Source organism: Heliconius melpomene, chromosome 1 (genome assembly GCF_056956725.1).
Source record: "Heliconius melpomene rosina isolate 202511_hmr_F chromosome 1, ASM5695672v1, whole genome shotgun sequence".
Taxonomy (NCBI): Eukaryota; Metazoa; Arthropoda; class Insecta; order Lepidoptera; family Nymphalidae; genus Heliconius; species Heliconius melpomene.
The window spans coordinates 9,987,091-10,000,000 of NC_140389.1; the positions used below are offsets into that span (position 1 = coordinate 9,987,091).

Consider the following 12,910-nt stretch of genomic DNA (forward strand, 5'->3'; position numbering starts at 1 on the left):
TAATAATAATTGGTGAAATAATTGGAAGTCAGGGTTTAAAACTTACCACTAAGTGATTCATGTAAGAGATGACAGAATAAAATTAAAATCAATGTTTTTATTGTTACTGTTTTTATTATTTGTTAAAAGATGTATGTTATACAGAAAATTGTTGCTAAGTTTAAGCGCCATTTTGAATTTGAGGACCATTTGCCGCTGATTCTTCTTCAATGTTATGTTTATTGGGATCATCAGGTTTCATAGCTGGGAATAGCAGCACCTCCTGTAATAAAAAATATTACATTACAAAATAAATATTTGGCTATATTATGACTGAATCTATTAGATTCTTTTCACTGTATCCTATATGTGTATAGTTAGTGTTAAAACATTTCAGTCCCCACAGTGCCTAATTTTGGAGACATTAAATGTTAAGAAACGTAAGTCAATGCTGCACTTTGCTTTGTAACTAGAGTGAGGAAATGAAAACAAGTTTATAATTCTTTCCATCGAGCAACGGTCACAATGTAGACACGGTGAAATTGCATCACAAAAGCCTTAATTACATAAATGTAATAAAAAAAATCTTTCTAAAAAGTTATCAAATAGTAACATACTTTAATATTATTAGAATCTGTTAAAAACATTGTGAGACGATCAATGCCAAGACCCCAGCCAGCCGTAGGAGGCAGTCCATATTCAAGGGCGGTACAAAACGCCTCATCTGTTGGTGGTGTTTCATCATCACCAGCTGCTCTATCTTTAGCCTGTTGTTCAAACCGCTCTCTTTGAGTTGCTGGGTCATTCAGTTCGGTATAAGCATTGCAAATTTCTTTTTTCATCACAAATAGCTCAAATCTAAAAAAAAAACAAGTAATTGCATAATATGAACTTTATCTAAACTCAAGTAACAATAGAAGAAATAAAAGAAAGCTTAATCTTTGCATAGAACAATCAGTCATTACTATTATTTAATAATGCAAGTGCCAATAATATGTATAAATTATCTCAATAATTATTTATTCAATGATTACTGAGATACTTAGTATATTTTTTATTATACTATACATATCAAATATGATGTACATATAATTTCATTCAATTTTGTCTTAGTTATCCTTAACTGTAAATGGAAGCTGATAATGGTTAACTTTATCGTGTTTCAGAGAATTATAGACGAAGAGAACGAGGGACTTTTGTGTTAAGACCCTCCATTGTCTGTTTCATATCCAAATTGTTTTGAAATTTTGAAAAGCCCCCTCTGAAATTTTGTCTTTCAGCCCTCTGAAGCCCTCTGAGGGGCTGCGGTAAAAAAAATCATACCTCTGAGGGGGATGAAGCTCAAGTCCATCCTATTTACAGTCAAATGCTATTTCATTGTTACATGATGGCCATATACATACATATATGTGTTTTGTATATTATAATTAAGAATAATTTGTACAAACTAGATTTCTATAGAAGTTAAATTAAGGTTTTGACTACAGTCACTTCTATACATTTGCTCATATTACCTTTCAGTAAGTCCAGGTATTTCTCTATGGTATTTGGACAATGGACTCATGATTTGAGGGTGGTCCAAAATAAAAGTAGGATTAATACATTTATCTTCCAGGAATTCTCCAACAAGTTTATCCAGAAGTCTTGCTGTTGTTCTAGGGGGAGGACATTCAACCTAAAATTTAAGAAAACAAATAAAGCAATATACCCAATGTATCCCGCATATTCCAAGGTAGGCAAAGATAACCAATTATTAAGATGCTCTGTACCCCACTTTCTACCCAATTTTCGAGACATTTAAGCCTTGAGTGGCGGAATAGTGACAATTTTACTTACTTCATGTTTTTCACATAATTGGCTGAGCATAGCATTTGCTTCAGCGGTATCCAGTTTGTCTGCGGGTGGAAGCTTCACATTTAGAACTTTCTCGAGTGTGGCAATCATTGGCACCCTGGCGAATGGTGGGGTAAAGTCTACTTCTAGTTCTTCACCTTCAGGGCCATCTGGATGATATTTTACCTAAAAGTGTCCTTGTTTGTTTAAAATTATTCTCATTTTAGTTTTTTTTCAGCTTGACTCTTGTATCCCACACATAGCAGGCATAGTAGAGGGAACCAGAGGCTTTAGGATCCCAGCCTAAAGTTAAGACAATCCATTGTCCACTTTCCGTCAAATTACTAAAGCATTGTATGTTGAGGCAGGCATTTAATTTAATCCACAACTGTTTGCGTTTACAGTCACATGCTTGTGTCCAAAATTCTCTAGTTAAGGCATATATATTTTTTTTATGTTTATTCATGCATAATTTTTTACTCAGTTTTAATTTATTGTAGTCCCATGTAAATAAAAAAAAAGTCCTTATAAGGGTAAGAAAATAGAAATGTTTGTGATATAATTTATCACAAACAATCAATAAAGTTATCACACAATTAAAAACATACAAACATAAAAACATAAGAATTGCAGTGGAATAGAATAATTTGAAAATTAAGTAAATCACAAGATTCAAACGATAAGAAATATTACCTTGTAAGTACCATGGATACTTTTAACCATCCCAGATAACATTGTTTCAGTAATACTTATCAGATCATGATAATCAGCATACGCCATATAGAACTCACATGTTGTGAATTCAGGATTGTGGGTCAAATCAATACCTTCATTTCTAAACTGTCTTCCAATTTCATACACACGATCTAGTCCACCCACAACTAACATCTTGTGATATAATTCTGGGGCTATTCTCATGTAAAGATCCATATCAAGGTCATTGTGGTGAGTTACAAAAGGTTTTGCTGTAGCTCCTCCAGGTATCATGTTCATCATTGGTGTCTCTATTTCTAAAAAGCCCATGTTGTCTAAAAACCGTCTTACATAAGAAATTATTTTTGCCCTTATATAGAAAGTTTGCCTGACCTAAAATTATGATTTTTTTAAATTTAATATTAAATTAAAAAACTAAACTTAAATTTAACAATATAATACATCATTATGATTATCACAAAAAGTTAATATTAGTAATTATTTTTAATTTTTTATACATATGACACAGAATATTATGATTATTCTTACTCTATCATTTAAAATTAGATCCAAATATCTCTTCCTAAATCTGGTTTCCTTGTCTTTAAGGCCAAAGTGTAGATGTGGAAGCATATGTAAACAGGGAGACAGCAATTTTATTGTTTTTGGTATTATTGAAAGTTCTCCTTTTTTGGTCTTACCAGGATTTCCGATACAACCAATTATATCCCCGCGTCTAAGTTTATCGGTGTCACTAGCAAACTTCTCCTCAGATTCATATAGTTTGGCATTAGCCATTACCTATAAGAAAAGTTAGTATTCATCATTATAAGAAATATGAACTGGTGTATTGGATGCAAAATTATATAATACAGGTATATAATAATATACCTGTAGTTTTACTCCTTCTCCCCTTAAGTCGTAAAATATAAGTTTTGCTCCAGACTCTCTTATTGAATGAATTCTGCCAGCCACAGATACTGAAATGTTTTCCAACACATCTCCATTGCTCAAATTACTATATTTTTCAAGAAATTCTTCTAAAGAAATTGTAACGATAAATTTATGAGGATATGGATGATCTTCTGTAGCTCCTTGTTTAAGAGCTGCGACTGCTCCTGATCGAAGTTTGTAATACTCATTAGGGCTAATTTCCTCTTCTGGTTTTGTTGTTTTTTTTTCAGCAATAACAGTTGGCTGTTGAGCTACCTTCTCAGCTTTCTCTTTAAGTTTTTGTTCGGCTTTTAGCCTCCGTTTGAGTTCGCTACAAATTTATAGAAATTAATCGTAATGTACAATACAAAATTGTTAATGTTAGGAATTAAACCAACCGTGTATTCAAAGCTGACGAATATTTTACAGATTTTGTTAAATAATTTAAGTTTCGGTGCGCCAAAATTGGCAATGCTTTCTTCAAAATAAACATATTGTCTTATTTCGTCACTCTATACTCACTTCTTTGAAATTTTTTCGCTTGCCTCAGCCATTTCTTCTTAATATATAGAATACAAAATATTATATTTACTACAACCTATAACCTAAGATGTATCCTACCGCCCACGTTCGCGAATTTAAATTACTTTACAGCACAGCAGCACACGCTCTGTAGAATCACTATTCCATTCCATCACCTTTTGACTTTGACAATTTGACATATTAGTATGTATACGTATGCCGCATAGTATTACATTGGCATTGGATAAAAATTAATGCAATAGATACAAAAGATATTTGCGGTTATAATCTTATATTAAGGTACAGCACGGTTCGGTACGATGCTTTGCTTTTTGCTTAGTTAAAAAAATATTATATAAAAATAATTTAAGCATATTTTGTCACAAATTTCCTTGTTATTTTATTATTTACCTGTGAACTATGACTTTTATTTTAATTTAAAAAGCTGGCAATATTTGTATTGACATCACAGCTGTTCGTTTCGTCTGCCTGTGCTGTCTCTAGATATAATTTTATTTTATTAAATATTAGACTGTGAGTGAAATTTCATATTATTAACGTATATCGGAAGGGATTTGATCCATTATTAGATATATTTAATGTTGTTTAATAGAGTGCCAGGTTGGCGAACGTTTTATAAACTAGTCAAATCGCATTTTTATTTCTCTTGCATTCTAGTGAACATCAAGTGCATGTACTTAGTGCTGCGATCTTAAGATAATCTGTTTTAGTTATTGATGTTCATTGCAGGTATAATCTTATGTAGACGATTGTTACAAAGATCTATTGTAAAAGTAATTCCAATACTATGCCTCTTTTTGGGAAATCTCAGAAGAGCCCTGCGGAGTTAGTAAGGTCTTTAAAAGATGCTGTCACAGCGTTAGAAAGAGGTGATAAGAAAGCCGAAAAGGCACAAGAAGATGTGAGCAAAAATTTGGTAGGTTATATTATTTTACTGTTATTGTAATTAAATGAACAATGAAAATAATATACATTCTTATAATACAGGTGTTGATCAAGAATATGCTCTATGGTACCTCTGATGCAGAACCACAAACAGATATCATTGTAGCCCAACTTGCACAAGAGCTTTATAATACAAATCTGCTGCTGCTATTAATCCAAGTAACAACATTTATCCTAATATATACCCTTAATATATTTTATATAATATTTTTAATCAAATAATTCTTTTTAGAATTTAAATCGTATTGATTTTGAAGGCAAGAAGGATGTAGCCCAAGTTTTCAACAATGTTCTTAGACGTCAAATTGGTACTCGCTCACCTACAGTTGAATATATTTGTACTAAACCAGAAATATTGTTCACTTTGATGTCTGGGTAAGAATCACTTTTTATATATATTTTTGTGTATGTATTAAAAACATGTAACATATTTTTAAACATAGTGGTGGAACACAATTTTTCTACCAGAGTGAGTAAATCAAAATAATTATTCCCATAAATGAGAATCAAATTTTGAAATGTTGATTATTGTCATATTTCTTTGTTGTTATTTAAAATACTAATCAACTTATTGTAGATATGAACACCAGGAAATTGCTTCCAACTGTGGTACTATGTTACGAGAGTGTGCTAGATATGAAGCCCTAGCCAAAATAATGTTGTATTCAGATGACTTTTACAATTTTTTCCGTTATGTAGAAGTATCAACTTTTGATATTGCCTCTGATGCCTTTTCTACTTTTAAGGTTTGTCTTTGCTATATTATTTATTGATAGGACTAATATGATATGAGGCCAGTCATGGTGCAGGAGCACAATTGTGCAACTATATACATAACAGGTTGTGGGTTAGATTCCCACTCGAGGAAATCAAACATTTTAATTTAAATTTCAAAGCATTAAATTATTATGACTCAATAATAATGAATTCATCACGCAGATGGAATTTAATAAGTGAAATTAATTTACTAGGTGAAATGAGAAATAAAACTTTGCTCAATTGCAAATTGAACCATTAGGTATTATAACCAAAATAAAACAATATACAGCCAAAATACAGGCCAGTCGTGGTGAGGGGGCACAAAGTGTGACTGTAAACACGACTGGGTGTTGGTTCGATCCTAACTCGAAATGAAATATTTATTTAAATTTATATTTTCATTTCTTTGCTCTGGTGTCGAGGCAAAGCGCGACGTTGAGTTCCGTCGCTCACCACGCAACCCAGAATTCGGTGGGTAACAAGTGTCTTAAACACTAGGTTCCCTCTGCCTACCCTGCTGTGTACGGGATACAGTGTCAAGCTGATTTTTTTTTTATGAGATACTTTTAATTTGATGTATTAATATTTAAAAGACCATTGGGTCAGGTCCAAATAACATAATTGATATCTGATGATTGATGACGATTTCTTTTAATTTCAATGTTTTTGTTTAAATTACTATGTTATATATATCACATTTTAAAGTTTTATACTAACAATTGATACCAAAAAGGTATTATCATGTGTTTGGGCTAACACAGAGGATACACCTATTAGCTAATAACATTAATCATACTCATACTTAGACTAACTCTAGTTTAACCGGAGGGTTATTTTTCTCTTTGACAGTTAGAAAATTTCAAATCTTTTTATAATCATGTATCATATTTTCTAGCATATAATGAAGTTAGCAAAAAAAACAATGTTAACGCATTCAGTTTTACCCAGTATTAGGACATTTTAACACCACGTTTAATCTCAGCAGACCAAAGAAATGAAATGAAAAACGTGAAGAGTGAGGATTGAACCTATAATTTCAATTTTACGTTTTAACATTGTCTCATTGCATCTATATAACGAAAAATAAAAGGTTTTATATTAAATTTTTTGTTCCTCAGGAATTATTAACTCGACATAAAATATTATGTGCCGAGTTTTTAGAAGCAAATTATGATAAAGTGTTTAGTCACTACCAGCGTCTATTAAATTCCGAAAATTATGTCACTCGACGGCAGAGCTTAAAACTACTTGGAGAACTACTTTTAGATCGACACAACTTTTCTATAATGACACGCTATATTACGAACCCTGATAACCTTAAGCTTATGATGAATATGCTTAAAGAGAAATCACGCAACATTCAATTCGAAGCTTTCCATGTCTTTAAGGTAATGGAAAAAATTATAATATATTTGCATATTTTTTTTTTTAAATAATTAAAATGAAAGAACAATTATAAGGCAAGATAGTGTATTTTACATCAAGTTTTCGTTAAAAGATTGCCGAGCCAATATAGTAATTTAAAATAAAACGTGGTTATTAAAAAAATCACGTTTGAGTTTTGTTTTTGCGAAGTAAAAATTGTCATTTCACGTTGAAAACTTAGTTACTAATTACGACGCAACTTTCATTATTACTAGTTTGTCGTGTGACGTCATTGTCCACGTCACGTGATGTTTAACCTTGTAAGAAAAATAAACCTAATTTAAATATGATCTTTAAAATGTTAGATTTAGTAAAAAAAGTATATACAAGATATATTTATAAATAACAACTTTATGTTTAATTAAAAATATACTTCACTATACAGTAAAACAAAAAACAAAAGTTCAACGATAAACAAAAGTTTTGTTTAACTTTCGTAGTATTAAATAATTGTAATTATTTTTTTTATATTATTTAAAGCCGTAAGGAATAATATAAATATATTTAATAATTTACAGGTATTTGTAGCAAATCCTAATAAACCTAAACCAATATTGGACATTTTGCTAAGAAATCAGGACAAATTGGTAGATTTCCTCACCAAGTTCCACACGGACCGTTCAGAGGACGAGCAGTTCAACGACGAGAAGGCTTATCTAATAAAGCAAATTAAAGAGCTGAAGCCATCAGAACACTAACATTTATTTTATTGCATTTTAATAAAAACGCCACTTCCTCCTCAAAAAGAAGTTAGTTATAGATGCTATTATATATAAACGCTTCTAAGTCACCAGAGGGTCGCTGGAGGCTGGAGTTACATTCGGTCTGTGATCAGTCAGGGATGAAACTACAAGTGCTACGAGCAAATTAACATTTTTTTAAAACATTTGTAGAAATTAGAATTATTTTTATGGTTTCCACTTATATCTTTTGTAAGTTGTTAGAACCGTGTTTTTTTTAGTTTTTATGACGTGTTTAGTGACAGTTCCTAAGTCACAATGGAACTAGTATATTTTATCGCATCACGTTCAACCATTGATGGGATTAGACCACATTGGCGTCGAAATTGGGAAAGTCGAGATCTAAAAGACTTGTAAATATGACATGTTATTTTTGTTTATTTTGTACTCTCAATGTCAGAAGTATAGATTGTTGAATAATGAAGGAAAATATATTTTATATATTGTCAGTATTGGTTATTTATTATGCGATAGTAATATTGTTCCTTGTTTGTGTACGACGTTACTTTGACAAAGTTCCGCATAAGTGCTTAAACATTGTAATAGGATTTGCAATTTTTCACAAATATTTTTGTATGTATTGCCGAAATTACTTTATCCTATATTTTAAAATTTATCTTTATTTTGTCAGTGTCATTAATGCAGTCACATTTTTGAAACTGAATAAAATATTTGTATCATTCTTAATTTGTTTAATTTTTTTCTGTTTCCTCAGAATTGAAAACGTAGTAAAGCCATCGTGGTGTAGCGGCTGTTACTGTAAAAGCGACGGTTGTGGGTTTGATTCCCATACCCACTAAGTAGAATGAATTATTTTCCCTGGTTTGGCAACAAGACATTGCAAGGCATTGACAATTGTGCGGACAATGGGTAACGGGGTATTTTCACACTAGGTTCCCTCTACCTAGCCTGTTTGTTATATGCGCAATACTACGTTGGAACTAAAAACCATTAAATAATAGACATATCCTGTGCGATAAAAAGGATGCATGGAGAAAGATAAGACACCAAATTAGTAAAATTGCTTTATTACTATTACATTTTTTATTAGACAAGCAATTTGCTGTACACCTCGACTTATCGTAACTATACATATGTTTAAAAAGTAACATTTTATTTCTATCACAAAAAAAAAACATAATACATATATACATACCAATAGCTTTGCATAATCTAAGAACTAATTGGTTTAAATATTCCAATTTATAAAAGTGAATTTAATATAAAATTATTTGTTTACAAACCAAATTCTTTTAGTTTTTTTCTTTATTTGAATGACTGAAATTTTACATATAACATAATATATCGCTAATAATTTTATAGGTTTTCCAAGTGTGAAAAACAAGACTAAGGCGTTAATTATTTACACAAAAGCCATGCTACGCACAAGGAATCATAAAACGACTATTTTCTCGATAAGTAATGTTTATCTACATCTAATTTTAAACGCTATAAAATTAAAGACATGATTACATTTGACAAAACATAATTTAATCGGATAACTTAAAAAATAGTAAAAGAAAAGTTTTTTTTTTCATATTACAGCTTGTTTCAAGTTACTTGTCTAGTTTCTTAAAGGTTCGGATAATCGTAAATAACAAAATGGACAATGTTTTTTTATAACAAAACCAAAAATCTTTAATTCATGACAAATATTAGGTATTACGATATTATTTTAACAGTTGTATTTACATTATTTTAACATAATAATAAATTAGGCCATAAAATTGTTAAAAAGAAATGCATTTTTCATATATATTCTTACACAAAAATTGGAAATTTTATATAATTCGGGTACATAGAGCAGTGTTATAAATACATAAGTATTTTTTTTCTATATTTGGCTTCAGAATATTAATTGTTAAGTATACTTGTAAGTGACATGCATTTTTTAATTTTAACAGGAGTCGATATATTTTTGTCGTAAGCTTCAAAATCATTAACAAAAGGTAATGTACCAACAAAAGTATTTATTTTGGAACTAAATAAAAAAACAAACTTCTATATGTTCCACATCTACAAAAAACATCACAATTTTGTGTCTTTTTTATACAACGTAGCTTTTAACAGTTTTCTTGTTTAACGTTATAAATAAAAAAGATTTTAGGTGGAATATACAGAATTAAATAACTTTAAAATGAAAAAAAATATAGTTCATTTTTTTCTTTAACAAACATTTCTTAATTAAGATTCCGAATTTCACTAAGATAAGAAATATAAATAAAGAATGCTTTAATGGCAGTTTATATTTTATTTAAAAAAAGTATTATATGCGCAAAACATTGCATGTTTGAAAATTCTGTAATACATATTATTTAATTTGATACTAACTTAACAACACGATTGTGATTGTGTAAAGGGTAAATATAAACTAATTTTGAAGAAATGTAATTTAATATAATATTTAGTATGAATAACTAGAATTTAGTGTTATATTACAATTAATTTTAAACCGCATAATGCAACGAGATCAGTTATATTAAGAACGCTAATTTTTAACTGTACAATAAATTGCCGTTGCAATTTACAACTAGCAAACATTTTTTTAGCAATATAATTTTCTTAATTACAATATAAAGATTTGTATTATGAATCGTCAAAAAAATACACTTAATTTTACTATTGATTTCGATTCTATAATTTTTAATATCTTGAAAACATGATAAGTATAATAGTTTTTTAACTCTTATCTAAAATAATTTACAATTTCACTAAAATGAGTTGAGTTGAATGAATATCAGAATTTTAAGCTTGATTTCTTCTCAGATTTCAGTAACGCAGGGACTCACTAATTTATAATAAAAATAAGATTTACATTTTTTTATTGTATGTTATTTATATTTACCTTTATAAACATAAAAAATGAAGCAGCAAGATGTGAAAGATTTATTATTCCGGTACATTAAGTTTTTTCATATGAAACCCGAAATGAAAAATAAATGTGGGTCGTACAGTACAGTTGTCAGCTAGCAGTACATTACATCTTGCCTCCACATACTAAAAGGCATACAAATGTGCAGAATTTTAAATGATTACTAAACAATTATTCACTCAATATGGTGCAAGGATTTTATTAATTCGTTTTGTTTGTTCATATTTTTTTATATTTTTTGAATATCCAACCCAGTTGATTTAAAGTCAAATATGGTCTACGAACATTTTGAAAACAAATAAATTATGACTTTTTGTCTACTCCATGAAGAGTGAAGAAAAAATATATATAACTATTTACATAGATGATACTTTACATTGTCTTGAAAAAAAAATCTGCATAAAAAACCACTATTTAATACGCATCATCTTCAAAAGGGCCTGATATAAAAACTGTGATAGTAAATTAACAGTTTTTAATAACTCGTAAATGTAAGACAGTAGTAGTCATAGCTAAGTGAAGGCAAGTCTGATGTTTTTTTAAATATTTTATTTACCCAGAATGCCAAACAATTTGCTATGAAATAGTACAAAAAAGACAGAAATATCATGAAAAAGAGAAAAAGTATAAACGTGAAACTAAATATAATATTTTGTTTTTGTTGATTCTTCAAAAAAGGCTTAACCAATCATAAAACAATCTGAAACATGTTCTATCAAATAAAAAACAAATCATCAAAATCGAATCATAATTGGCTGATAAATTAAAAGAAATTTATATTTAAAGTCATATTTTAGAGCAAATTAATTCCTCTTTTCGCGGTTTACTTACTAAAATTGTCAGTTGTGGTTTATGGGATTTTAACACTGAGTATGTTGTTGCTTCACGCTTTTTTCCGCATCAAGATAGGCAGAAGGTACTGAAGATATTGGTAGTTAGACACTCCTTTTTCTTACTGCTTAAAGACATTGCGTTTTGACGAGCGGTAAAAAGAGAATGTTATTAAATATAGTCCTCCCGCGTGGGGATACAACCCACAACCTGTCGGACGTTATACAACGACGTACATACATATTTATAATAAAGAATATGACATTTTAGAGAAGAATTTACGAATAAAAACGAGTCAATTTACATTTAAATTGAGATTCAAACATTATTCTTTTAATGGGCAACTTAAATCTGTATTTAAGTTGTAAAATTTATATTAAATATTAGAAATTTAAATTAATATGTACTACGAATATATTCACCGAAAAAATTGACTGTTTTAAAATTAAATAAACATATTAGAATTGTAACTCAATGGGGTCAAGTTAAATATTGAATATAAAAAAATATATTTTCGTTTCATAATAATTTTTACTTTTCACTTAATATTTGTCTTGATGTCTGTTATATTCTTTATTTATTCCTTGGCATTCCATAATTCCAAAACGTGCCAATTGAGCACTAAACACTTTGCCAATATCAAGTTTAAAGAACACACGAAGGAGGTTGCACCTTAAAAAAGAGAATGTTGCAGAGACTTAGTAAAACCGCAACTTGTTCGATATTTGCATAAGTGAATCGTGAACATAAATAACGCAGTTAAGAATTTCAGCAAACGTATAATTATGTATATTTGTGCTTGTTGTCACTTCATTTCATATTTTAAAATGCATATATAAGAAATACTCATCATATTTTTTAATAGATATTATCCATTAAAAATATATGATAAATCTTGATACATTTAGAAGTTCATACTTGGAAGAGCATTTTAGGATTTCTTCAAAGTTTATAACGGTAACCACAATATAAACATAATAACATACAACCATCATAGTATTATATCTACCATTTTAATATTTTTAGCACATTATGTTTTTAATTCATGATTATGATGAGTTTTCCATACTTTTCTTCTTTCTCCATACATATTAATTAATGTTTTAACTCATAATGATGAGTTGTCCGGTATTATTTGCATACACCAGGCCCTGTCCAGGTTGCGGAGCCCATCGTAAGCAGTTGAGGCTGGTGAACCCATGCTCCCATGTTTGCTCCAACTCCTTGATTGGAGACAAACCGGTCCGGCTTGAACTTTCTATAATAATAATAATATTTATTTAAACATTTTTATATTCTCTGAGACCTACGTGTTTTGCTTTTGCCCACAATTGCTTGTGTCCCCATAGAAACTGCC

General features: G+C 29.7%; 3 protein-coding genes across 7 annotated transcripts in view; 1 reads left to right on the forward strand and 2 right to left on the reverse strand.

Annotated features, from left to right (window-relative positions):
* Positions 1 to 94: 94 nt before the first annotated feature.
* On the reverse strand, positions 95 to 4,147 carry LysRS (Lysyl-tRNA synthetase). Of its 2 annotated transcripts, none has more exons than XM_085204260.1 (8): positions 3,961 to 4,147; positions 3,397 to 3,769; positions 3,055 to 3,306; positions 2,506 to 2,898; positions 1,816 to 1,998; positions 1,494 to 1,654; positions 597 to 837; positions 95 to 262 (listed from the first exon to the last, which is right to left on the reverse strand). In XM_085204260.1, the coding sequence occupies exons 1-8, from the start codon at positions 3,990 to 3,992 to the stop codon at positions 161 to 163; spliced, it is 1,737 nt and encodes a 578-aa protein (XP_085060386.1). In that variant the 5' UTR covers positions 3,993 to 4,147; the 3' UTR covers positions 95 to 160. The 2 variants fall into 2 exon arrangements, with proteins under 2 accessions (XP_085060386.1, XP_085060301.1); XM_085204175.1 differs by having other exon boundaries at positions 3,837 to 3,977.
* Positions 4,148 to 4,381: 234 nt separating this feature from the next.
* Mo25 (calcium binding protein Mo25) lies at positions 4,382 to 8,532 on the forward strand. Of its 2 annotated transcripts, none has more exons than XM_085204578.1 (7): positions 4,382 to 4,494; positions 4,711 to 4,897; positions 4,969 to 5,085; positions 5,159 to 5,301; positions 5,504 to 5,672; positions 6,804 to 7,073; positions 7,629 to 8,532. In XM_085204578.1, exons 2-7 carry the CDS (start codon positions 4,769 to 4,771, stop codon positions 7,806 to 7,808), a joined length of 1,008 nt encoding a protein of 335 aa, XP_085060704.1. In that variant the 5' UTR covers positions 4,382 to 4,494; positions 4,711 to 4,768; the 3' UTR covers positions 7,809 to 8,532. The 2 variants fall into 2 exon arrangements, with proteins under 2 accessions (XP_085060704.1, XP_085060781.1); XM_085204655.1 differs by having other exon boundaries at positions 4,433 to 4,581.
* Positions 8,533 to 8,862: 330 nt separating this feature from the next.
* The window catches only part of LOC146541337 (uncharacterized), a 15,613-nt gene continuing 11,565 nt past the window's right edge, over positions 8,863 to 12,910 (reverse strand). For all 3 annotated transcript variants that reach the window (XM_085203962.1, XM_085203818.1, XM_085203899.1), the window contains exon 14: positions 8,863 to 12,811. In XM_085203962.1, coding sequence (XP_085060088.1) covers positions 12,685 to 12,811 — 127 coding nt within the window. In that variant the 3' untranslated portion in view covers positions 8,863 to 12,684. The remainder of the gene's footprint in view (positions 12,812 to 12,910) is intronic.